This window comes from Rhincodon typus, chromosome 34, assembly GCF_021869965.1.
Source record: "Rhincodon typus isolate 14 chromosome 34, sRhiTyp1.1, whole genome shotgun sequence".
In the NCBI taxonomy this organism is placed as follows: domain Eukaryota; kingdom Metazoa; phylum Chordata; class Chondrichthyes; order Orectolobiformes; family Rhincodontidae; genus Rhincodon; species Rhincodon typus.
In genome coordinates, this window is record NC_063365.1 from 1,933,555 (window position 1) to 1,960,855 (window position 27,301).

At 42.2% G+C, this 27,301-nt stretch overlaps 1 protein-coding gene across 1 annotated transcript in view; it reads right to left on the reverse strand.

Moving 5' to 3' along the window:
* Positions 1-27,301, reverse strand: part of LOC109928175 (annexin A7) — a 50,047-nt gene that overhangs the window by 11,191 nt on the left and 11,555 nt on the right. Inside the window, 6 exon segments of the mRNA XM_048616257.1 lie at positions 4,520-4,633; positions 9,323-9,417; positions 23,923-24,046; positions 25,449-25,507; positions 26,174-26,278; positions 27,067-27,301. The exon segment at positions 27,067-27,301 is cut by the window's right edge and continues 101 nt beyond it. Coding sequence (XP_048472214.1) covers positions 4,520-4,633; positions 9,323-9,417; positions 23,923-24,046; positions 25,449-25,507; positions 26,174-26,278; positions 27,067-27,301 — 732 coding nt within the window.

Here is a 27,301-nt window from a genome sequence, read left to right on the forward strand (position 1 = left end):
GACTGATCAGATATTCATGTCCACTTTCCACCATTTGCCTTCCTAATCACTTGCCAAATTTGCAGTCAAGGGGCCTGGACTACTCTCTCTGACTTGACATTTGCAGAGTCTATAAATGGACAGACAGAAAAGCCACAGCTGCACTGTAAACAACATGTAAAGACAATTGCTGATCTCTCTACACAACACTACAATCAAAAGCTGCAATTTACCAGCTTGTTGTCCCCAGCAATGGACTGTTAAGAGTCACCATCACATGGGCTCCCCCTTTAATTTAATTTACTACTTCTGTTTTTAATTACAATCATAGAATCCTACAGTTCTGGGGATGACATTTGGCCCATTGTGCTTGTGCTGAATCTTCAAAAGTGTTTTCCAACAGGACCTCCCTCTCCTTGGTCCTTGAAGCCCTGCAATTTCTTTTCTTTTCAAGTCTATAAGTAATTCCCTTTTGGAATTCACCATTGAATCTTCCACTAGCTTTTCAGGCAAAACAGCCCAGATCACAACAATTCATTGTACAAAAAACATTTCTCCTCTCCATTGATTCTTTTGCCAACCATATTAAATCCATGTTGTCTGATTAATGACCTGCCTGCTAGTGGAAATAGTTTGACTTTATGTTTACTCTTATTCACTTTGAACAGCACTACTGAATCTCCTATTCACCATCAATGCTCAATCCCATTTTCTCTAGTCTTCCCACAAAACTGAAGGGATTTATCCACACTCCCATTCTGGTAACTCTCCTCTGCACTCAAGAACCTTGATTTTTTATTCATTAATTCCTTCATATTCACGTACGTCTAAAGTACGCTTTATGATTTAACACAATGTGATAGTTGACTACTGCGGCTTTGAATTTCCTGAGCACTGATTTTTTACTTGACAGTCCAATCTATTCTGTCATGAGGCTCTAAATCAACATGCAAATTTGTACAATATCCACTGCGCCAAATATCTACAGATCACAAACCATCACGCTGCCTCTGTACTATCCCATCAAATATTCCCAGGACAGGGTTAAATACAAAATAAAGTTCCCTCTACACTAAGTAATCAAAGACTCCAAGGTTGCATTCGTTCAAAAGGGAAAATAACTTTAAATAAAACATTTAAATTAAAACCAGCACTTGGTGTGTCTCATTTTCCAAACACTACTACTTTCAAGCCTCCACCCAGTGCAGCTGTAGCAACTGGTGAGTTCAGCTTGGGCATGGACATAGAGACAGGGATTTAAACACCAAGGTTTCTCACACTCTCCATTTCAAAATGCTCAGTGTTGTGTATCTGTGGCAGAATCTGGACCTTGAAACAAGGCAGCAGGTTTCTTTATCAGACTTTAAACTGAAGTCTGAAATCCAGACCAAAAAGCTCAAGTTTTAGTTTGAACATTGACCCAGCGAATTTTGAAAGGGGAGCTGAAATACATTTTCCATTTCCTGTTACAGCAGCATTAACCGCAGGGGTATATGTTGAAGGAGGAAATCCCAGGCAACGAGTGAGTGATTGAATGCAGCTCCAAGTCTTAAAGTAACACTGCATATAAATTAGTCATACATTTATAACTCATTTAATCAAAACACCTCACCCATCCACCCAACCCTTCCCTTACCCTTGACAGGAAGAGCATGCATTTGCCTGTAGAATGAATGAATCACAAAAAAAACTTGACGCTCTCCTAATAACTTCCATGAGAAATTTTCAGCTAGATTGATTTGATAATGATGCAGAACATGACCCTGGCCAATTCACCACAGCTACTCCCCAAATCCAAAGGTCCTGAGGTCAACTGGAATAATTCTAAGATGTCCAGTGCAGCAATCCCAGTTAAGAACACAGAGTCATTGATGCTACTACGGTCAAAGAGCAGCCATTTGGCCCATCGTAGTTCATCAAGCCAGGAATGTATGATACAGCACTATTAGTACTGTAATATTCCCTCTAATACAGCATTCCTCGAAAAGATTACAAGGCTTTTGCTTCTGTTGGAGTTTCATCTCATGCACTGATCATTCTTTGAATTAAAGATCTTAAAATCTGTCTTCAACTACTTTCAATGTGTCTCTCTATCCTTTAGGTTAATTTTATTTTTTTTTACTGTTTCCATATTCAAGAAGGTTGAATCTGTTCAATCTTTCACTATCACCAGCACTGTAAGGCTGGATAATCAACATCACGTCTCTTCACTGCTTCCAGCATCTCCAATGCTCTCGTCCCACTGACCAGAACTGAATGACCAGCACTCAACATGGTGCTCTGATTAAACCCCTGTAAAATTTGTCCTTGATTTCCATCTGCTCATATAATTTGGCACTCAGCTTTGATGATGACCGCACAATGTTGACTGAATATGATGAATGAGGGCTCTTGGCAATGCTACTTCACCATTCAGAAGTCTACATGTGATTTGCTTACAGAATCAAACAGGACAGAAGAGGCCTTTGGGGCTATCAAGTCTGTAGCACCAAAAATACTCAATGTACACGCTTCACGGCCATTATATTTTACACATTATAAACTCCTTTGTCTATCTGACCAACTGGTAGAGATTTGAGTCAATCGCTGGCATAAATCTGGTCTGAACAATCATTGGGCACCTCTCTCAGTACAACCACCACCCTCATACCCACCTCCAGTGAGTTCTTTGTTTTCTATATTCCAATCAATTTCTTATTGTCCCCAAGATTTACCTTGAATCCTACAGCTTGAAGTTAACTGCCTGCCTGAATCAAATACCTTTTGGAAATACCACAGGACTTTGTTAGTCCACTTGTGTGTGAATCCTTCAGAACTCTCTATTACTTATGACTGAGCTGGGTAATTGATCAGAGTTTATACCAGGGCAATCTGGATGTAGGCAGCAAGAGGTGACTGGCTTCTGGAGGAAATTCTTTTCTTACTCCATGCTTTATACTCTCAATGAAGGAACAGCAGTGCAACGGTTAATCTAATGGACGAGTAATCCATCAGACTAATGATCCCGTGACAACAATTCCAATCCCATCATGACAGCCTGCAAATTTAAATTCAGTTAATTAAATAAATCTGGAATTAAAAAATAGTCTCAGTAATGATGATCATGGAACAAATGACTGATTTTAAAACCCACTGAGTTTGTTAATGTTCTCTGGGACTACTTTTACTTGGTTTGGTTTACATGGGACCAACTCTTAAAAATTCTCAAGGAAATGGCCTAGTAAGCCACTCAAAATGGGTTTGCCACGTTCCAGTTTAGGGCAGCGGCTCACCACCACCTCCTTCAAGGCACACATACTCACTTTAAACAAATTAAAACCTCAGGTCATTCAAGAGCATAGTAAGTGCCAAAGGCAAGGTAGCCCAATCCTGTCAGTCTCAGAAAGAGAATTCCAAGCTTCAGAAGACTGCTCATGGATAACACATGCTGCTAGGTTCTGAATCATCTAGCCAGGCCCATATCTCTGGCAGATCACTCACAGGCCTCAGTCCACTGACTCAGGCCACCAGAATTCTACTGAACCCACGTTACTATATTGGGATCACAGATAGAGCCAAGGATGTAACAGAGGGAAGCAGCACCAGCCCAAATACATCCCCTACTCCGTTTCAGACCCTTTATCCGCTAACGTCCTCTCGTCCTTACTCTTTCCCCCATTACAATGCTTGTTCAAGATATTTTTAATCAACCTGTTCAGACTTACACCACTGCAGCATGTGGGATTTGAATCCCAACCTTCTGACTCAAAGGTAGGAACATTACCACTGCACAAGGGCCCTCATCTCAGCATTCAATCCAAAGCCCACAGATTCTAAATGCCCAGCCTTAGTCACTCACCATTACATCTGGCTTGTGACATTGAGCAAGTGCCACTGATAAACCCCGCTATTACATCCAAGTTCAACAATCGCATGTTCTCTGCGGTGATCACTCTTCTCCATCAATGTGAAGTTAAGTAGGTGCATGGACGTGTTTGTCTCCATGACCTGCTGTTGTCTCCTCATTCTAAGCAGAATACCCCAAATTATATCTCCAAACAGCTTACATATACAATCCATTTATTGCCACTTTTATTACCAGATCACCTCAAAATCTTTACTCTACAGATGTCCCGAGTTTAAACTCCTTGTTGTCGATTCCCGTGTCCAACCAAATTGTGAACTCAGAAGTACCTTGTTGTGTGAATGCTCGGTGACACCATAAATGGATTCTTCGCTCTGTCACTGTTCCTCTTAAGAGGAGAATTTGGCATGACTTTTCTTTTACCCAGAGAATATTGGTCTTAGCAGGAAGATGGGTGAAGGGGATAATACAAAATAGTTTTAAAACAGAAGTCAAAGAAAGAGGATGGATTCATGAATGTGACAAGGAAGAGGCTAAACTGAAAAACAAACACTAATTCATTAATTAGTCTGGACATTACAAACAAGGTGTTAGGAAACAGAACAATCAGAATTATGTTTAGGAGAGATAGCTTGATATTAAGAGCATCTCCTCAAAATTATACATTTCATTGCACAGTGCTTTAGTCAACAATACCTCCATGGCTTTCCTCAAACTCCAAGCATCATAGTAAGTGGTAGGCATGAAGAGGGCAAGAATGATCTCCTCCATGTTTCCAGTCAGTTCTGATTTCAGGTCCTTAATCAAATCCTTAAAAGGAAAAAAAATTCACAAAGAGCTGTTCATCAGTAACAGAACACTGAAACTGGATGGTTTGTGCTGGGTCCCACAAAAATTGCATTTTGATCAAAACACAAGCTGTTCCTCTTGGCCATTAGTTTCACATTTTACTCAAATGTCACCATTTTATTTTTACCTAAACAGGCAGTCAGTATCAGCCTCAGCTGATAGCTTTCCAACTTTGAGATGAAAATGCTGTGGGTTCAATCCCCATTTGGGGCACATCCTGCAGGCTGGCACTTCACTGACAAGAGTGCTGCGTTGTCCCAGATGCTGAAGGAGGATGGGATGATTAAAGATCTGGAAGAAGGTAACGTTCAAGAATACCGGCCTAGTGCAGGAACTACGATTAGCGGAGGCAGTAGTTTTTTTTTGGACAATACTTTCTTGATGGGCCGAAGGGCCTCTTATGTACTGTATTATTCTATGGTTTTAAGAGCATGGGAGCTGGCCCAATGCCCAAGCTTATTTCTTCAATAATAAACACCATTAAAGCTGTTTAGCTCATCCTTCCTCACAAGGGCAGGTGATGATGTACTGGTATTATCGCTAGACTATTAATCCAGAGACCCAGGTAACGTTCTGAGGACCTGAGTTTGAATTCTGCCATGGCAGGTGGTGGAATTTGAATTTTAAAAAATGTAGAATTAAGAATCTACTGATGACCATGAAACCATTGTTGATTGTTGGAAAAACCTAGCTGTTCACTGATGGGTTTTAGAGAGAGAGAGAGACGGCCATCCTTACTTTGTCTAGTCTACACGTGACTCCAGACCCACAGCAATGTGGTTGACTCCTAACTGCCCTCTGGGTAATTAGGGATGGGCAATAAACGCTGGCCTGGACAGTGATGCCCACATCTCATGAATGACTAAAAAACAAACATTATGGTTTGGAGGATCTGTGGCTTTGTAACAAATTTCACTTAATTCAAAGCAAATCTCAGTTTGCAAAGAACACAGAAATCTTCCCAACAGTGAAAACTCTCATTGCAGAATGTTAACCAATTCTCCCAAAGATCATACAGACTTTTAAGACTCAAAAATTAACACCAAGTAAATGTGAACTTAACAGATCAACCAACTAACACCAACAATCAGAACAACAAATAACCATGTGTTGTGCTGTCTGCCATCCGCTGACCATGCCACTGGGGTGAACCCACGGCCCAATGACAGGCAGCACGCATGTGACGCGTGGCCTAGTGACAGGCAACAAAGTCTTTGGCAGAAAAAAAAACGTGCAAAACATTGGGGGGAAACATTCTTTCAGCAAAAGTAATCATAACATGATAGAATTCTTTATCGGAATAGAAAATGAAGTTGCCCAACCCAACAGAAACTTCATTTTCTATCCCAATAAAGAATTCTATCATGTCATGGTTGATGACTCTTCATCAGAACAGAGCTCTGTTTTCTCCCCACTGAAAAATAGCAAGCCCAAGGACTGGAAGCAGTTTAGAATTCAGCAAAGAAGAGCCAAGATGAAAAAAATGACAGGATACTTGCAAAGAACAGTAAAGCAGACTATCAGAGCTTTTAAGCATGACAGAGTCAAACGTAGACCTTTTACAGTCTGAAACAGAATTGATAATGGAGAATGAAGGAACAGCAGTGCAGTTAAGCAACTATTTTATCTTGATCTTCAAAGATGACACAAGTAACTTTCCAAAAATATCAGGGAGTAAGTGTCAATTAATAACAAGTAAATTGTGCTGGACAAATTAATGGAACCAAAAGCTGATAAATTCCCTGGGCCTGATAATTTACATCCCAGTACTAAAGGAGTTGTCCACTGAATACTAAATGCGTTAATTGTAATCTTCTAAAATCTGTAGATTATGAAACACTTCCGGCAGGTTGGAAAGTGATAGACATAAATGTATTATTTTAAAAGCGAGGGTAGAAGAAATCCGGGAATTACAGAGCGGTTAGCCAAACATCAATGGTAGGAAAGTGTTGGAGTCTATTATGTGACAATAGGATGTTTAGAAAATACCAATAGCATTACACAAAATCAACATGGATTAATGAAAGTGAAATCACCTGACAAACCAATTGGAGGTTTCTGAAGACACAGATAGTATAATAGATGGGGAGAACCAATAAATTTCATGTATTTAGATTTTCAGAAAGCCTTTGATGACATCTCAAGAGATTAATGTGCAAACTCAAAGCACATGGAATTAGGGATAATACTGTGACATGGATTGAGAATTGGTTAGCAGAGTAGGAAACAGAGTAGGAATAGACTGATCTTTTTCAGAGTGGAAGGCACTGAGTAGTGAGATACCACAAGGATTAGTTCTTGAGCACCAGCGATTCACAATATATATCAATGATTTGGAGGGAATCAAATACAATATTTTCAAGTTTCCTGATGGCAAAACTGGGTGGGAGTGACAGTAGTGAGGTGGAGTTAAGAGACTTCCGGGCAAATTAAAGAAGTGAGTGAGTGGGCAAAATGCATAGCGGATACAATAAGTGAGTCAGTGTGAAGTTATCCATTTCAGTAAGAAAATTAGAACGGCAGAATATTATTTCAATTATTACAGATTGGGAAATGTCAGTTTACAAAGGGATATGGGTTCCAACATAGACAGGTTGTAAGAGCTACCTTACAGAGGCAATAAATTTTCAGGAGACAAGCAGAATTCAGGTATGTGGTAATTTTATTCAAGCATCCACCAGTACAATGCAGGGAGAGGCTAAAGACCACGCCGAATCTGGTCTCGACGTGAGGTTTCAGTTACCCCCTTAATCTTCAGTTCAGATCGGAAGAAAAGTCAATGACGCTCTAATGTCAATACCTTAACATGGCAGCACAAACCCTCTCCCTCTGTATATTATTGATTAATTAGAGTTGGGTTGTCCAACTGTGATTGGATTTTTAGTACATCACTATATATTATTAATTGCTTGTTGCCATTTTGGTATATGAAAAGTTGAAATCTGCATGGACACTTGTGACCTTTATCTCTCAATTATGATGTCAGTGTCTGCTATTTTGAACAAGGCTGTAACGGAGGCTTCTTTGAGATTTCCTACCATTCCAACTCTCTTAGCCTCAGTCCTTGATAAGAGATAGGGAGGCCCCTCTCCATTACTCATAATTAGTTTTTAAACCTCACTTTTCAATGTTTTGTTTCGTGACTTTTATATATATTTGTGTGTTAAAACTATAATTTTTATTTGGAAACTATATCCATGATTATGTTGAAGAATCTTAATTAAAACGTACTTACAGTATTATAACGGATTGATTAGAAAAAAAAACCGTAAGAAATGACTAATTGGTGTGAAATGTTCTTATCTTTAGGATAGCAAAGAATGTTGCATATCCAATCTTAGTGAAAAAGAGGCATTATTCCATATGCTGAGACCACATTAAGCAAACGTTTCCTACACTTTTATAATTTCTGTTACTGCAAAGCTTGTTGGGGTTTTCAGCAGCCATTTTATTGCTGTTCTGTCATGCGCAGCCCTAATACCCGTCAGGCTTTACACTGGTCTTAATTGCAAAAGAGGTTGAGTACTGGGGTAAGAAAGTCTTACTGCAGTTGTTCTAGGTCTTGGTGAGACCACACCTAGAGTATTATGTGCAGTTTTGATCTTCTTATCTAGGAGAGGATATACTTGCCATTAGAGGGGGCTTGTGGCACAGTGGTAGTGCCCTTACCTCTAGGCCAGGGTCCTGGGCTCAAGTACTACCTGCTCCAGGAGTGCCTCCCTACTGGGGTGGCGATGGCCTGGTAGCGTTATTGCTGGACTGTTAATCCAGAGACCCAGATAATGTTCCAGGGACCCAAATTCGAATCTTGCCACAACTGATGGAATTTGAATTCAATAAAAAAGTTTGGAATTAAGAGTATCACGATGATCATGAAAGCATTGTCGATTGTTGAAAAAACCCATCTGGTTCACCAATGTCTCTTAGGGAAGGAAACTGCCATCCTTATCTGGTCTGGCCAACATGTGACTCCAGACCCACAGCATGTAACAAAATACACTAACTTTTCTGGACTGTGTGGTTGACTATCAACCGTCCTCCCATGAATGAATAAAAAAGGTTAGTTGAAAAATAGCTACACTTGCCACTGAGTGAGTGCACACAAACTGATTCCTAGGATGGCAGGTTTGTCATATGAGGATAGAATGATTCAACGGCTCCTATACCCACCAGAATTTTAAAAAAAAAATCATGGTGGGAGATTTAGAAACATAGAAAATAGGAACACAGGTTGGCTATTTGGCTCTTTGAGCCTGCTCTGCCATTTAATGCAATCACAGCTGATCATCCTATTTCATACCCTGTTCCCGATTTCACCCCATACCCTTTGATCCGTTCAGCTCTAAGGACTGTATCTCTATCTTGGAGGTGGAGATAGAATTTTATATGTTTCAATGACCTAACAGGACTTTACACACTGGATACAGAGCTGATGATTTCCCTGGTGAGGCAGGTCCACAACAAGGGGTTATGATCTCAGGATACAAAAACTGTCTTCACTTAGGATGGTGTATTGAAGTGAAGTCACTGAATATATATTTAAAAGAAGAAATTGACTCTAGAGGTTAAAGTTGTCAGGGGATATGGAGGGACAGTGGGAGTGATGCAGTAGGCTCAACGGGCCAAAAGTTTAATACTCTATAAACTCACCTTGCCATAGAGGGTCTTGAAAGCCAATTTGATCTTCTGCCTTTGCTCATTTGAGCGGTTGGAGACCACGTCAATTATTGCTTGTTCATTGGTTCCTGTGCAGAAAAGTTAGTGCATTTTGTTACATGCTCACTGAAACAAATTAATTGTTTTTAGGTCTCAACTGCAACATGTAGCCCATAACATCATACAACTTAGAATGATGGAATGTTCCTGCACACAACCAGGTCATGTGGTCAATCAAGGTTCTGTTAGGTGCTTGTTTCCATGTTTCAAATTGCTTCCAAGTCAAATTACACCTTCCGCCTCATTCTGTACAGCCAGTAATATCACATCCAGTCTAATTCCAATCCCTCTCACTCCCCATACCCAGCAATATCCTACTCAGTGTAATCCTAAACTTTCCCTTATTCCCCATACCTAGTAATATCCTGTCCAGTGTAATTCCAATCTCCTCACGCTCCTCATACATAGTAATGTCAAACAGTCCAATTGCAACCTTCCCTCACTATTCTCACCTAGTAACAGTCCACCTTATCTAATTCCTTTCACCCGTCTATCTTCATGTCCAGCAATATCCCACCTGGTCTACTTGCAAAGTTCTCCTCATTCTCCATATCTGGTAATATCCCACCCAGTCTAATCCCACTCTGCTATTAATTCGCCATATCCAGTAATATGAAACCCAGTGTAACCCCAATCACAAGCCACCCTTTCTGCTACCTCCAACACATAATTCCCTCCCTTGTCAGTATTTTGCAGGGACCGTTCCCTCTAGGACACCCCAATTACATGTCCACATCCCCACCCCAACTTCCAATGCAATCGTAGAAGGTACAACGTCCGCCTGTTTACATCCTCTCCTCTTACAAGACAAAGCTCCAGGTTCCAGTTCACCTTCCAGTTGAAGCAGCAATTTACCTGCACTTCCCTCAATCTAGTCTACTGTACTTGTTGCTCACATTGTGGTCTCCTCTACACTGGGAAGATGAAACAGGAACACCTACATTCTGTCCGCAAAAAATGCCTGCCCCTTCAATACATCACCGTGCTCCCTGGCCAACATTTGTGCCTTGGATCTACAGCAGTGTTCCAGCGAAGCTCAGTGCAAGCTAGAAGAAATGCATCACGTTTTCCACTCGAGGACCCTTCAGCCTACAAGACTCAATTTTAGAACTTGACTGGATCGCCTCCACCACAATCCCTGACATGGGCTGCTTTCAGCACAACCAACCCATTTTCACCTACTTATAGTCTCCATTATCAGCTTTTCTTTCTCTCTGACATACAATCATCCAGGCTATTTTCTGCTGTTCTCTCTTTCTGGGCTCCATCTCTACCTGTCTGCTCTCTCCTTAGATGCCCGCTCCCCATCCCACCCCACCCCATCTTTAGCATACACACCAGTTTTTCCTAACTATCGATTCTGAAGAAGGGACATTGGACTCGAAACATCAACTCTTCTTTCTCCTCTCAGGTGCTACCAGAGCTGCTTAGTTTCTCCAGCAATTTCTGTTTTTGTTTCAGATTTCCAGCATTTGCAGTTCTTTGTATGTTTTACTTTAGTTGTAAACCCAATCTCCTCTCACTCCCCAAACCCAGTAATATCCCACCCCATTTGATCCAACTTGGTTGTTCTCTTCCCATACCAAGTAACATTCCTTTCTTCCAAGCAACTATTTTATTGCCTTTACAAGCCATTAAAAGATTCTGCTTCAACAATTTGCAGACATGGTCACCAAAACCTAATCATCCTTTATAATAAAAAAAATTTCACTATCCTCCCTTTTAATACTCTCTTAAATGTGTCCCCCTTCATGGCCATTACATCAAACGTGGCAATAGTCCATTGCTGTTCAGCTGCTTGTAACCATTCACAGTCCAGACAGCAGTCAGATTATTTCTTAGCTTTCTCAGTTCCAGTTAGAGAAAAAGTCACAATATCCACAGCTTTTTTCATAACTGTAACTCCCTCCTGCCTGATAGCATCCTAGTCAATCTATGCTGCACTTCACGCTCTTCATTCTTCTAACAGGATTGCCCAAATACGTACACACTTTAACTACGGTAGTTTAGAGTACTATGGTAAGCTAGAATCATGAATTCAAATCCAACAAGTCACACCAAGGAGAAAAAGACATCTAAGTTTCCCTAGACATTTCAAGCGCTAAAGAGTTTCCCAGGTGGCCAAGATAGGGTCTGAGGTTGAAACTCTAATTTAGCTCAAGGCACCACCTTTGTAATGTTTAGATATTTTTAGATGTTCTTCATCAATTTTCTCAAAGGACATGAGTGTCACTGGCTGGCCAACACTTATTCCCTGTCCCTGGTTGCCAGTCAGAAGGAGGGTGAGCTGCCTTCTTGTGTTGTAAGTAGACCCACAATGCCCTTGGGAAGGAATTCCAGGATTCTGACCCAGCAACAATGAAGGAATGGCAACATTTTCCATGTCAGGCTGGTGAGTGGCTTGGAGGCAACCTTGCAAGTCGTGGTATTCCCACATATCTGATGCCATTGTCCTTCTAGATGGAAATGGTTGTGGGTTTGGAAGGTGCTGTTGAAGGATCTTTGATGAATTTCTACAGTACATCTTGTAGATAGCATGCACTGCTGCTACTGAGCATTGGTGGTGGAAGGAGTGGATGCTTGTGGATATTGTGCCAATCAAGCGGGCTGCTTTGACCTGGATGGTGTCAAGCTTCTTGAGTGTTGTCAGAGCTGCACTCATCGACGTAAGTGAGGAGTGTTCCATCACAATCCTGACTTGTGCCTTGTAGATGGTGGACAGGCTTTGGGGAGTCAGGAAGCAAGTTACTTGCTGCTATATTCCCACCATCTGACCTGCTCTTGTAGATACTTTATTTATATGTTGAGTCTAGTCAAGTTGCTGGTCAATAACAACCTTAAAGATATTGATAGTGGAGTATTCAGTGATGGTAACATCACCAAATGTCACGAGGCAGTAGTCAGATTTTCTCTTATTAGAGATGGTCATTGCCTGGCATTTCTGTGGCACAAATGTTATTTGCTACTTGTTAGCCCAAACCTGTATACTGTCCAGATCTTGTTGCATTTGAACATGGATTGCTTCATTGTCTGAGGTCACAAGAATAGAGATCATTGTACAATCATGAGCAAACATTCCCATGACTGATCTTATGATTGAGGGAAGATTATTGATGAAGCAGCAGATGGTTGGGCCTTCGACACTATCATGATTAACTCCTGCAGAGATGCCCTAGAGCGGAGATGACTGACCAACTACGACAACCTATGCACCATATGTGCCCCAGCCAGGACGGCTTGTCCCCGATACCCAATGGTTCCAGTTTTGCTACAGCATCTTGATGCCATTCTCATGTCAAACGCAGTTTTAATGTTAAGGGCAGTCACTGTCGCTTCAACTCTGAAATTCAGCTTTTTGCCCATGTTTGAACCAAGGCTGTAATGAGGTCAGGAGCTGAGTGGCCCTGGCAGAACCGAAACTGGGCGTCACTGAGCAGGTTATTGCTGAACACGGGCTGCTCGATAGCACCATTGATGACACCTTACATCACATTACCGATGGTCAAGAATATACTGATGGATCAGTAATTATCCATGTTGGATTTGTCCTGTTTTTGTGTACAGGACATACCTGGGCAATTTTCCCCATTGTCGGGTAGATGCTCATGTTGTAGCTGTACTGGAATAGCTTGTCTAGGGATGTGGCAAGTTCTGCAGGATAAGTCTACAGTACTATTGCCAGAATGTTGTTAGGGCCCACAGACTTTGCAGCACTTAATGCCTCCAACTATTTCTTGATATCAGATGGAGTGAATAGAATTGGCTGAAGACTGGCACCTGTGAGACTGGGGACCACTGGAAGAGACTAAGATGGCACACCTCCAGTTAAAGATTGTCCCAAATGATTCAGGTTATCTTTTGCATTGATGTGCTGGGCTCTTCCATTATTGAGGATGGGGATATTGGTGTTTCCTCCTTCTGCAGCGAGTTGTTTAATTGTCCACCACCATTCACAATTGGATGTGGCAGAACTACAGAGCTTAGATTTGATCTACTGGTTGTGGGATCACTAAGCACTGCCTATTACTGGCTGCCTATGCTGTTTGGTGTGCAAGTAGTCCTGTTTGGTGGTTTCACCAGGTTGACACCTCATCTTCATTTATGCCTGGTGCTGCTCCTGGCATGCCTTCCTGCACTCTCTACTGAACCAGGGTTGATCCCCTGGTTTGTCAGTAATGTTTGGGAGTGGGGGAGATGCCAGGCCATGAGGTTACAGATTGTGCTGGAGTACAATTCTGCTTCTGTTGATGGCCCACAGCGTCTCATGGATGTCCTGTCTTGAGCTGCTAGATCTGTGTAAAGTCTGTCCCATTTAGCACGGTGATAGTGTCACACAACATGATGGACGTTATTCACAATGTGTAAGCAGGAAATCATCTCCACAAGGACTGCGTGATTGTCACTCTTACCAATACTGTCATGGACAGATGTAACTGCAGCTGGCAGATTGGCAAGGATGAGGTCAAGTATGCTTTTCCCTCTTGTTGGTTCCCTCACTACCTGCTGCAGACCCAGTCTAGCAGCTATGTCCTTTAGGACCCAACAGTTCAATCAGTAGTACTGCTGCCGAGCCACCCTTGGTGGTGGCCATTGAAATCCCTCACCCAGAGGACATTTTGTGCCCTTGCCATCCTCAGTGCTTCCTCCAAGTGTTGTTCAACACTGAGGAGTACTGATTCATCAGCTGAGGGAGGACGGTATGTGGCAATCAGCAGGAGGTTTCTTTATCCACGTTTAACCTGAAGTCACACAACTTCTTGTGGTCCAGAGTCAATGTTGAGGACTCCCAGAGCAACTCCCTCCTGACTGTATACCACTGTGCTGCCACCTTTGCTGGGTTTGTCCTGCCAGTGAGACAGGGCATATCCAGGGATGGTGATGGTGGTGTCCGGGACATTGTCTGTAAGATACCGTGAGTATGACTATGTCAGGCTGTTCCTTGACTAGTCTGCGAGACAGCTCTCCCAATTTTGGCACTAACCCCCAGATGTTAGTGAGGAGGACTTTGCAGGGTCGACAGCACTGTTTCTGCCGTTGTCTTTTCCGGTGCCTAATCAATGTTAGGTGACCCGTCCGGTTTCATTTCTTTGAGACTTTGTAGCAATTAGTACAACTGAGTGGCTTGCTAGGCCACTTCAGAGGGCAACTGAGTGTCAACCACATTGCTGTCGGTCTGGAGTCACATGTAGGCCAGACCAGGTGAGGATGGCAGATTTCCTTCCCTGAAGGACGCAAGTGAACCAGATGGGTTTTTCTGACAATCAACAATGACTTCATGATGATCAGTAGACTGTTAATTCCAGTTTGTCTTGTTTTTTTTATTGAATTCAAATTCCACCATCTGTAGTGGCAGGATTCCAACCTGGGTCCCCAGAACATTAGCTGAGTTTCTGGATTAACAGTCTAGCAATAATGCCATTGCCTACCCCGGTATACCACAGTGCCTCCACATTTGCTGGGTCTGACCTGCCGTGGGATAGGACATATCCCAGGATGGTGGCACCACCTGGGACATTGTCATACTCACAGAATCATACCTTACACACAATGTCAGGCTGTTGCTTGACTTGTCTGTGGTTCAGCTCTCTCAATTTTTGCACTAGACCCCAGATATTAATAAGGAGGACTTTTGCAATGTTAACTGGGCTATTTTTGCCTTTGTCATTTCTGGTGCCTAGGTCGATGCCAGGTGGTTCATCCGGTTTCATTTCTTTGAAGCAACCTATTCAGGCATGCTATGACACCTGTCTGAAGGAAGTGGGATTTGAACTTAACCTTCTAGCCTTGAAGAAGGAACTACACCTCAAGAGCCCTCTAAACATTATTTGCCATCTCAATTTCTTGGTTTATTCATAAAGATTTTGCATCATGGTATTTGTACATGTTGGAACACACCTCCAGGGCAGGCAAGACTTGACCTGGGCCTTCAGACCTGGAAGCAAGGACACTACCACTGTGCCACAAGAATCCTAATAAAGGGATTGAGGCATGTGCTGGGGAATGCTGTATGGAGGATTGTTAAATAGTTGATTGTTAACAAGCTATCAAACAGCACTTATGAAGGATGTGCGCAACATTTTGTTGGCCTATGTTTGACCTGGCTGCGATGGCATGCCGGGATAGAGGAAGACTTGCTAGTGCCGCTGAGAGGGAAGCGGGCATGTGCAGGTGCTGAAGCTGAACTAGTATGACAGATACAAATAAGAGAAAACGGTGGATATATTAGTGAAATGATAATGAAGGAGTCTGCCAGTTATACCTGCCTTTACAGAAACTCTGATTAGTGAAGTAAAAGGGTGGTTTTTGTTTCAAAATCTTTTCCGTCTGTACACATGAACATCATGGAAACTACCCTTCGGTTCAACTTGGGCATGCAGACCATGTTCCCAAACTAATCTCGTCTCATTTGCCTGCGATTGGCCCATATATCTCTAAACCTTTTCTATTCATATACCCATCCAAATGCCTTTTAAATGTTGTAATTCTACCAGCCTCCACCAGTTCCTCTGGTAGCTCATTCCATACGCGCACCATCCTCTGCATGAAAAAGTCGCCCCTCAGGCCCCTTTTAAATCTTTCTCCTCTCACCTTAAAAATATGCTCCCTAATGAAAAGACCTTTGCTGTTCACCTTACCTATGCCTCTCATGATTTTATAACCCTCTAAAAGGTTACGCTTCAACTGCCAATGCTCCAGCGAGAAAAGTCCCAGTCTATGCAGCTTCTCCCCATAACTCAAACCCTCCAGTTTTGGTAACATCTTGATAAATCTTGGCACAGCGGTTAGCACTGCTGCCTCACAGCGCCAGGGACCTGGGTTCGATTCCAGCCTCAGGCGACTGTCTGAGAGGAGTTTGCACATTCTCCCCGTGTGCTCCAGTTTCCTCCCACAGTCCAAAGATGTGCAGGTTAGGTGGATTGGCCATGCTAAATTGCCCGTAGGGATGTGTAGAGTAGGTGGGTTATAGGGGGATGGGTCTGGGTGGGATGCTCTGAGGTTCGGTGTGGACTTGTTAGGCCAAAGGGCCTGTTTCCACACTGTAGGGATTCTATGAAATCTAACATGCTCACAAAAATTGATCACCGCTTTAAAGGTGTACCAACTTTCACTGTTCACTTGCTGGTGAGGAGCTGAAGAGGACTTTGGACATACATTTCTGTGCACGCACACTTCAGGGTTACTCAAGGTTTTACCAATATTCTATCAACAATTATTTTGCAAATTCTCTTGAGGACTAAACTAAAAACAGCAAGTGTTGTACGACTCCATCTCATGAGTGACCAGGAGAATGGGAGTGTCTGGATATCGATATCTTGCTAGGGGGTCCCCCCAGACCTAGGGGGAATGGGAGGAGGGTAGAAGGCCAAGCGGAGCAGCACCAGCTGCTGCAGAACAGACAGGCACAAGTGTGAGGTAGACACCTCCATCATTGGGAACAGGACATCTCTCCTCCTCTAAACCTTCTTCAGCAGGATCTCTGGTGCCGTGTCTGTGAACTTGTGGCCCCTCTCTATCAGCCACTGATCCACCTTCGAATGTGGCACATTTTGTGAGCCTGAATACTCTACACCTTCAGCACTATACCGTACATTTGCTCCATTAAAATTTCACCAAATCAGTGCTCAAGTGGTAAAGCTGTTTAGAAAGTTCATATTTAAATCCATGCTTAAATTATGGTAATCAGCAACCGGGATCAGAATTCTGTGCAAACCAAAATTTTAAGCAGGCATGTCTTTTTAGCATGGCTCGGTGTTTCTTTTCACCAAAATAATCCCAAATAAACCTGCCATTTTTGACACAAAGAAAACAAATTAAGCCCTTCAGGAGAAGAATCCTAAAACTGCTAAGAGCTAGTTCCAATTGAGCCACTAGAGATGGCAATAAATAGGACCTACCGTGCAAGAACAAGTAATGATCACTGTGCTAACTAAACACTTCTACAGCTCAGAAATGGGGCTATTTGCTGATGACTGCACAATGTACTATTCAGTGTACAAATCCTCAGATAATTACGGAATTTGTGCCTGCATATAAGACCCAAACAACATTCACATTTGGGCTGATAATTGTTAGGGAACATTTATAAAACACCAGTGTCAGGCAATAATCATCCTCACCAGGAACGTATCTAAAAGCAAATGGACTTATTAGTGATAGACGGTATGGATTTGTGCAGGGGAGGTCGTGCCTCACTAACTTAATTGAGGTTCTTGAGGAGGTGACAAAGATGATTGATGAGGGAAAAGCGGTTGATGTTGTCGACATAGACTTCAGTAAAGCCTTTGACAAGGTCCCTTATGGCAGACTGGTCCAAAAGGTAAAGTCACATGGAAACAGAGAGTAACAGTGGAAAAATGCTTTTCAGAATGGAAAGTTGTGACTAGTAGCGTTCCACAAGGATCACTGCTGGGTCCTCTGCTGTTTGTGGTCTACATAAATGATTTAGAGGAAAATGTGGCGGGTCTAATTAGTAAGTTCACAGACAATATAATGATTGGTGGAGTTCTGGATAGTGAGGAGGACTGTCCGACTACAGCAGGATATAGATCAATTGGAGGCACGGGCAGAAAATTAACAAATGGAGTTTAATCTGGACAAATGTGAGGTGATGCATTTTGGAAGGTCAAGTACAGGTGGAAATTATACAGTGAATGGCACAATCCACAGGATTATTGATACGCAGAGGGATCTGGGTGTGCAGGTCCACAGATCACTGAAGTTGGCAGCAGAGGTAGATAAGGTAGCAAAAAAAAGTCTACGGCATGTTTGCCTTCATTGGAGTATAAGGATAGGCAAGTTATGCTGCAGCTTTACAGAACTTTAGTGAGACCACACTTGGAATATTGCGTAAAGCTCTGATCACCAAACTACTAGAAAGGTGTGAATGCTTTGGAGAGGGGACAGGAAAGGGTTTACCAGGATGTTGCCTGGTATAGGGGATTTTAGCTATGAAGAAAGGCTGATAGATTGGGTTTGTTTTCACTGGAATGCAGGAGGTTGAGGGGCAACCTAATAGAAGTTATAAGGTTGTGAATGGCAAGCAAAGAGTGGAAAGTTTGAGGCTTTTTCCCAGGGTGCAGGGGTCAATTACTAAGGAACACAGGTCCTAGGTACCTGTTTTGGGGGTGGGGAGTGGCAGGGAGGGAGAGAGTTCAAAATAGATGTGTGAGGCAAGTTTTTCACACAAAGGGTGGAATGCGCTGCCAGTGGCGGTGGAAACAGACACAATAGCAGCATTCAAAAAGCACCTGGATGAATACATGAATAGGAAGGGAATAGAGGGATACGATCCTGTAAGTGAAGATAGTTTTAGGGCAAAATGTGTCAGCACAGGCTTGGAAGGCCGAAGGGCCTATTCCTGTGCTGTATTGTTCTTTTTCTTAACCATCTTGCCATGATATTAAATAGCATAATTTTTGCTGAATTCTCCACCATCAAGACCGAGGACCAGGAGGGTAGTGGGAAATTTGACCTTGACCAGCCATATAAACACTGTGTCTACATGGATAGAGTCAAAACTGCGAATCCTGCAGCACTTAACTCATTTCCTGACTCTCCAAACCTTGCTTACTATCTACAAGGCACGAGTCAAGAGTGTGATGGAATACTCCCCAATTGTCTGGATGAATGCCGCTCCAACAACACTCAAGGTGGACAACAGCATCCAAGTCAAAGCAGCCCACTGATTTGTACCCCATCCACCAACTTCACTTTCCACTCCCTTCACCATCGACACAGTGGCAGCAGTATGCCATCTACAAGACACACTGCAGCAGTTCACCAAGACTCCTTCGACAGCACCTGGAAGGATAAGGGCAGTAGACAAAAGAACACCAACACCTGATAGTTTCTGTTCAAACCAGATATCATCCTGACTTGGAAATATACCTCAATGGTACTGGGTCAAAATGCTGAAACTCCCTCCTTAACAGCACTGGGGCAAAAGCGGTTCTAGAGGTGGCGCACCACCACTTCTCACAGGTGGGCAATAAATGCTGAACCAGCCAACAATGTCCACCGCATGTGAAAGAATACAAAACTATCAGGTGTTGGTGTTCTTTTGTTGTCTACTGCCCTTATCCTTCTAATCAGAAAACTAAGACAACCACATCACTCACTGGGGAAAAAATAAGACAAAGAACTGCGGATGCTGGAAATCAGAAACAAAAACAGAAATTGCTGGAGAAACTGAGCAGATCTGCCAGTATCCGTGGAGAGAAGCAGAATTAACATTTTGGGTTCAGTGACCCTTCTTCAGAACATCAGCGAGTTCATTGCTCCACTCATTCATTCAACATCTGAGCATTTAAGATGCATTTTTTTTCCATATTTTTACTTCCAAAAATATACTAATTATGTTTTGACAATGCAGTGTCTGTGCTAGCTATAACCCAAAATGATTTTTCCTGCAGTCTCTCTCAGTCCTCAGAATTTAACATGCCCTGCCACATGATGCTAGGAAATTATCAATCTCCCATCAGTTCCTAATCGACCATTAGTTACTTTTACCATAAGCCCATAGTACTTTAACAAATCACTTTTGAAAATCTAGGAGATACACACCCATTGTTTCTTCTTTAACAATTATCACTACAATTCCTTTATAAAAGTATCAAAGGCAACGTAGATACTGTAAATGCTGGAAGTCTGATAAACACAGACTGCTGGAGAAACTCAGCAGGTCTGACAGCATCCAAGGGGAGAGAGAAACAGAGTTCTCTCCAAGAGTCATACAACTCAAGTATTAATTCTATTTCTCTCTGTACAGATGCTGCCAGACTCGAGTTTCTCCGCATTCTGTTTGCTCCATATTTTCAACTTTTCCAGTATTTTGCCTTTAAACAGAATTAACATGTCAAGTCCAGGATAATTTTCTCTGGTGGCAAGGGTTAACTCTGTTTCTCTTTCTCTCCACTGATGCTGCCAGATCTAATGAGTCCTGCCTGTCAGTGTGCTGACTAATTCCAACTTGCACTGTCAATTTTAGTCATTTGCCAACGGCTGCATTAAGATTAACCGCTTTAAAATAAACCGCCTGTTTAAGCCTCATCTCTCTTTCTTGTGGGAGAAGCAAGTCAAATTTCCCACCTTCCATTCCTGGCCAAATTTTCAGTTCTCAAGTTTGGGAAGTCTATAGAATCCTTACAGTATAGAAGTAGGGCATTTCGTCCATCAAGTCCACACCCATCTTTGGAGGAGTATCCCATCCAGCCCCTGCCCCCTGTGCTATCCCTGTAAACTTGTATTTCCCATGGTTAATCCACCTAGCCTGCACCATCCCTGGACACTATGGACAATTTAGCATGACCAATCCACCTACTGCGCATCTTTGGACTGTGGGAGGAAGCCAGAGCACGTGGAGGAAACCCATACAGGCACGGGAAGAATGTGCAAAATCCATACAGACAGTCACCTGAGGCTGGAATCGAACCTGGGTCCCTGGCGCTGTGAGGCAGCAGTGCTAACCACTCAGCCACTGTGCCGTTACCACAAATCATTTTGCTATTCCATACCCCGAATTTCCCCAAAGATTTTCAACTAAAAACTCAGGCTCTGATGATTCATCCACCTTAGACCAGAAAAACTCTTTGGTACCAGTTCTTATTATATAACAATTGCCACAAACTGCTATAAATCCCGGCAGTTCTGCATCTCTGCTATGAATTGTATGGCAAATTCCTTAACATCTGGCTCCCTCTAACTCACCATTGCAATCTTGTCACGAATTTGACTATTCAACAGTATTGACACTGCTCGGTGCTATGAGTTTAAGTGCCCGGTTACCACATTCTCAATAGCAGATTCTACCATTTTCTAGATCATTCAAGTAAGGTTAACTGCTCTTTAGTAACAGGCTTTGTCTCCTTTCTCACATACTTGGATTAGGTTTGCTTCCAATCCGCAGGGACATTTCTCAGATCTGGGGAACACTGGAAAATCAACATTAACGCATTTGATATTTCTGTTGCCATCACATTTAAAATCCTAGAACATCAGGTCCAAGAAATTGTTGATATCTAGTCCCATTAATTCCTCCAGAATCAACTTTCATTTTTGAAACTCAATCATATCCATAAGTCCCTTAGATCAAGACTTCCACACAATTTCCAAAACATTGCATCTTTTAATATAAGGACAGAAATAAAAGTATTTGCATAATGTCTCTATGACCTTATTTATTAAATAAATAAGGCAAGAGGAAGCAGGATCAGGACCAGGGAGTCAGACTAGTGAATAAGGCCAAGGATGTTGGGGTAGGAGGCCCAGAGAGTGAGGCTGAGAAGCTCAAGTGATAGTGAAAGGATTCAGCTGTAAAATGGGGAGACCAGGACTGTGAAGGGGAGAAAACAAATTTAAACTTTTCAAAACAGAAAATTCACCTAATTGAGAACTACAGAACTGAGATAAATTCTTTTGCGAATTAATTTAGAGTCTCTAGATTAAAACTGGAGAAGTTCTGGAGCTACTATACGGGCCAAAATGTAATAGATATGATTGTAATGGGTAATGTATCAAATTGAGCAGCTTTATTTAATGATGACATGCATTTCCTGCGTTATCACTCCTCAAAGCATTGTGAATTACTAAAAATGCAGTGGCTGAGTTAGAGACTACCGACATGCAAAAGTTTAGCTATGCCTTCACTAATTCACAGAAAGCATGTTTGGGGTGATGGTGTCGTGCATTGAAGTGTCAGTTATTTTTCAAAAAAAACATTTGTTGCTAACTGATGCCTGTTTTCTTTTACAATTTGTTTCTAATCTCTAGTTTATCCCATTTCCTATTTCTTCTCTTTTCATCAATTTCTATTTTAAAACTGCTCTCAATATGGATCAAAATAAAATTGTTTCCAAGCGCTCCTTTCGGGATTCCTCAGGGCTATATTAGGACCTTTGGGAACAGTTTTTTGGTTGTCAGGGGCTCTTTTTCAGTCTCACTAACTCCTTCTTTAGGTGATGCAATCATTTAGTAATACTACATTCTGTAGTTGTGCTGATCCATGCTCCCAGAAGAAAGAAAATCAGAAGTTTTAATCAACACTCTCAATTATCATTACCACTCTATTAAACATCAAGCCGCAACACACAAGGAAGGCATTAATGTCAAGAGACCACAGTATTTAAATTAGTACAAGACAACAGGCATCATTTAACAACAAATACTCTTTTTGAAAAATAACTGACACTTCTATGCACAAGAGGCCATCACCCCAAACATGTTTTCTGTGAATTAGTGAAGGCATAGCTAAACTATTGCATGTTAGTAGTCTCTAACTCAGCCACTGCATTTTAAGTAATTCACAACGCTTTGAGGAGTGATAACACAGAAAATGCATGTCATCATTAAATAAAGCTGCTCAATTTGACACATTACCCATTACAATCATATCTATTACATTTTGGCCCGTATAGTGGCTCCAGAACATCTACAGTTTTAATCCAGAGACTCTAAATTAACTCACAAAAGAATTTATCTCAGTTCTGTAGTTCTCAATTAGGTGAATTTTCTGTTTTGAAAAGTTTAAATTTGTTTTCTCCCCTTCACAGTCCTGGTCTCCCAACTTTATAGCTGAATCCTATCACTATCACTCGAGCTTCTCAGCCTCACTCTCTGGGCCTCTTACCCCAACTTCCTTGGGCTTATTCACTAGTCTCACTCCCTGGTCCTGATCCTGCTTCCTCTTGCCTTATTGATTGGTGCCACTCACCTTGCTTCTCCAAACACAGGTTGACTCTCTCTTGCATCTGCTTCTGATTGGCTGATTTTGAACCTACCAGCAACAGATGCAGGACAGCTTGTGAGTGGCAGAGTGGTCCCTCTGCATATCCTCCCATTCTATTAACGGTGGCAACTTTTCTCTAATCGGTCTACCTGGCAACGGTGAATTTTCCCAAGCAATTTGGGATTTTGAGCACTGCCTCACATTCTTGGACTTGCAATTCTTCTTTCTTTTATAATCTAATATAATCTTTAATTTCTTGTTCAAAATGGGAGGACCTCGACATTTTTCATAAGAGACAAACAGGAGAATTGATGGTGTTCTTACAATTCAGGAGGGTCAATACATTTTGACTTGGGCAGAGTTAGAGAGCAAAGAAGGTTAAACATTAGATATTCAATGCAGATCAAGTAAAATACTTAGGTAAAAGTTCTTCACACAGAGTGGCAGAATGTGGAATTCTCTGCCACATGAAGTGATTGAAGCACAGGTAATTGAATACTAAAGAGGTACTACAGTGCACATGAGGGACAAAAGAATAGAGAGATACAGGGATAGACACAAAAAGGTAATGTCTGGCAGTTAGACCCTTGTTAAGTATGAAAAGTAACACAAACCATTTGAGTTCAATGGCCTGTTTCTGTACGGTTGATTCAAGCCCAAATGACAATCCCCAGGAACTGATGAGCAAACTTCACTGTAGAAAGATTCTTAACAGCATATTACACAGGCGGTGGGCTTGTGCACATTGGCTGAATTTGTTTCCTTGCATCCACAGTTGACACAATTTTTCTTCTATCACCATATGACCTACCTGCTCCTTTCATGGCTTGACGCAGAATCTCAGCATCACTTTGCGGGTTGAAATTAGCAACAGGTTTGATAGTGCCCTGTGTTGCACCTCCAATTGTAAGGCCTCCTATATTTGGCATTGAAGGCTACAACCGAGTACACAAAAGAAAGAAGCAACCTATTACTTACAACCACAAGATATTTCCTGATCAGTTTAAATTATCCACTGTAATTAGAATAAAACCAAAAGCCACAAACTGCACCACCAGTTATTTTGGGATTTTGTTTTAGGTTTTGCTCGAAGAGCTCACTCCAATTGTTAGTTAAAGGGGCAGTCAGTGACACACACAACGTCTCTCTCTACTGGAGCAATTTTGAGCAGCAATAATTTCCTGTCTCTCATTGGAGGGACAGTATATCAGTGATTGTCTGGGGACCATCATATCACAACTATGAAAGCATTCAAATTGGAGCACTGCTGGACCAGAATCAGTCAGAAAATACAGGGTAACAAGGTGAAAAGCAATTGCAGAGTCAGGATGTGAGCAGTGGAGCCCATGGAGGATGGAAGGTGGGAGGCCTACCAGAACTGGAACAGTCAAGTCTAGAGGTAACAATGGACTGGATTACTATTCCAGCAACTGAAAGGTTTTGGAAAAGTTGTGCTCTCTCTCGGCCAGCTGACCTTTTAGTTTGAACATTCAGTTATTACAAAAACTAATAGCTGTATAAAACTGTGTGTACAATTATACTGCCCAGAACTCAGCGTAGCAATGCATCAGTGATACTCAATCTATTGATTTCATTCAATGCTCGTGGGGGAGAAACAGCATTGGAAAATACTTTAGTGAAGCATAAGATTTGAAGATGTAAAAAGACAGGATAGCAGTCACTTTGCCCAGTTGTTGTTTCTAAATTCAATAAAGCCTAATATTGATTGTATGGAGATTTTTATATGTCATCCACCTGAACTGTGAAAAACTGGGGCTGTCGTCGAAAACCAGGACTGTCATTCAGAGATGTATTAAAACTGAGACACAGTGCTGGCAGGGACAAATCTATCACTCTTGGGGGTACAGTACTGATAGGAATTGCTCTGAAAAGGTATAACACTGGTGTACAGTACTGGTGGGATCAATCTGTCATTGAATTACAGTAGAGGACAAATAGTGATGGGGAGAGGTCTGTGACTGTGTAAAACTAGTATAGCTTGATGATAATGGGTCAGAATAGCAGTGTCTACAGTTCATCATTATAGATCACTGGATATAGTGCTGGTTAATACATATCTATCAATTTACAAACATGCATATAGGACTGACAGCTACAGGTCTGAGTGTGCAACACCAGCTAACAATGCTAGGTCTGTCACAGTATGGTATAATATTGGGTGCTGAACTGTTAGTGTTCACAGGGCAAGTAATAGACACAATTAAGAACTAATAACAGCATTGAAGTACACTGATTCATGTGTTTTCTCTGCACTGACGAAGGATGCCAAAGGAGCCCGCTGGCATTAAGTATACAGTAGGCATTTTGGTAACATACCTGTGATGGGGTTGGCTGTGGGCCAGTCGAACCAGGCGCTGGACCAGATGGATACCCACCTGGAAGTCAAGGCAAACAAGAAGTTTAACTTCCATATTAAGACAGTAGTATCAGGTAGTTTTACCATTTCAACAGAGCCAATTTTTATTTTGCAGAATGGCCTCCCCCAGTCATTTGACTCTCATGAGGCAGTTTAGTGGATTCTAGCAGCCCATCAGTCCCTCCTTAAACAGGTTACTCTTCAGAGTCTGCAGGCTGTTTAATGGCAAAGTAGGGTCACAGACAAGACCAATTCAAGGGAGATAACAGCCTTGGTAGGTTCAAATCCCACAAAGGCACTGCTGAATCTAAAATTAAACACCAAGTTCAGCTAGTTAAAAAGCTGAAATCGAAAGCTGGTCAACAATGGTGACCATAAAACTATCATTGATTGGTGTTAAAAACTCATTTAGAATACTCATGCATCTTTGGGGAAGAAAATCTAGCCTATATGTGACTCCTAACCCACAGCAAGAACTGCCGTGTGCAATAGCATTGTAAGGTGCTTGGCTGCATCAAACTAATGCATTAACGTCAAACCAGGTAGAGTCCAGATCAAGAAGGTGTCTTCCCACCACCTTCTCAATTAGAAATCAGAGGTTTTGTTGCCAACAAGTCCTCATATCATAACTAAGAGCTTGATACAAAATGGCTGTTAAATATTTAATGTATTTCTACTCCAATACCTGAAGGAGGAGCACCACCACCTGAGTAGTTTTGCCCAGCAGGCTGAGGGCCTCCTCCATAACCTGGGGCTCCATAACCAGGGGCAGTGCCAGGGGCACCTGGACCTACAAGAGAAGAAGTCTTCATCAAGTGTTGAAAAAATATTCCAATATCAGACTGTATACTTCAGCTTTCATTTGGCATGCACTATCATTTTTATCCCTTATAACAGCTCTTGCTTCCATCCCTCAACTGCTGCTTCTCATTGGGTCTGATTCCAGTGATGCTAGATTCCCTCACCTGTGGCTCATCCTCATGTATACATACTGCCAGACCCAGCACATATGTTCTGGACTTGGTGCATGATCAAAATGCAGCTTGACTAATGAATGCCCAAATGATGCCTATGCATGGGTATTTTCAACAGGTGGTACTGCCCACTGTCCATGGGCCTGAGCCACAGCTGATCTTTGTACTGCTGAGCAGAGGCTCCAACATTCAAACCTTCCCTCGGCACATATGCATCCACCCTGGATGTGCATGCATGCACGTACACACTCACTTTCTAACTCCCATGCACGCATAACCAACAGAAAGACCCATAATCAACAAAAACACAGGCATACCCACATTCAACCAACACAAACATACAGAGCTTGTCAAATAAATAATTAACCCCTTCACACCCACATGAACTAACACAATATGCATACATCTACCTTCAATAAACATGGAAATGTATACACAACATAGACACAATGCAGAGTTACTTGTAACTCGCAAATACTTAAATCGTCACACAGTAAGATACATAATTTGCAGTTGCAAAGTTAAACTAATTAATTTGTGGCATCATTACAAACAATAATGCTGATTAAAAAGAAACAACCTAATGAATTAATTGAGGGTTTACCTGTGGGATAGGATGGATATCCAGAACCACCAGATCCCCATCCTGACTGGTTACCTTGGGGTGCAGGGTAACCCCCTGATGCTGGGTAAGAACCTCCACCAGACTGATAAGAGCCACCAGATCCCTGGGGATAGCCTCCAGCTGGTGGCTGGCCATATGGCCCCGGCGCCTGGGGGTAGGCCCCGCCCGGCCCCGGCGCCTGGGGGTAGGCCCCGCCCGGCCCCGGCGCCTGGGG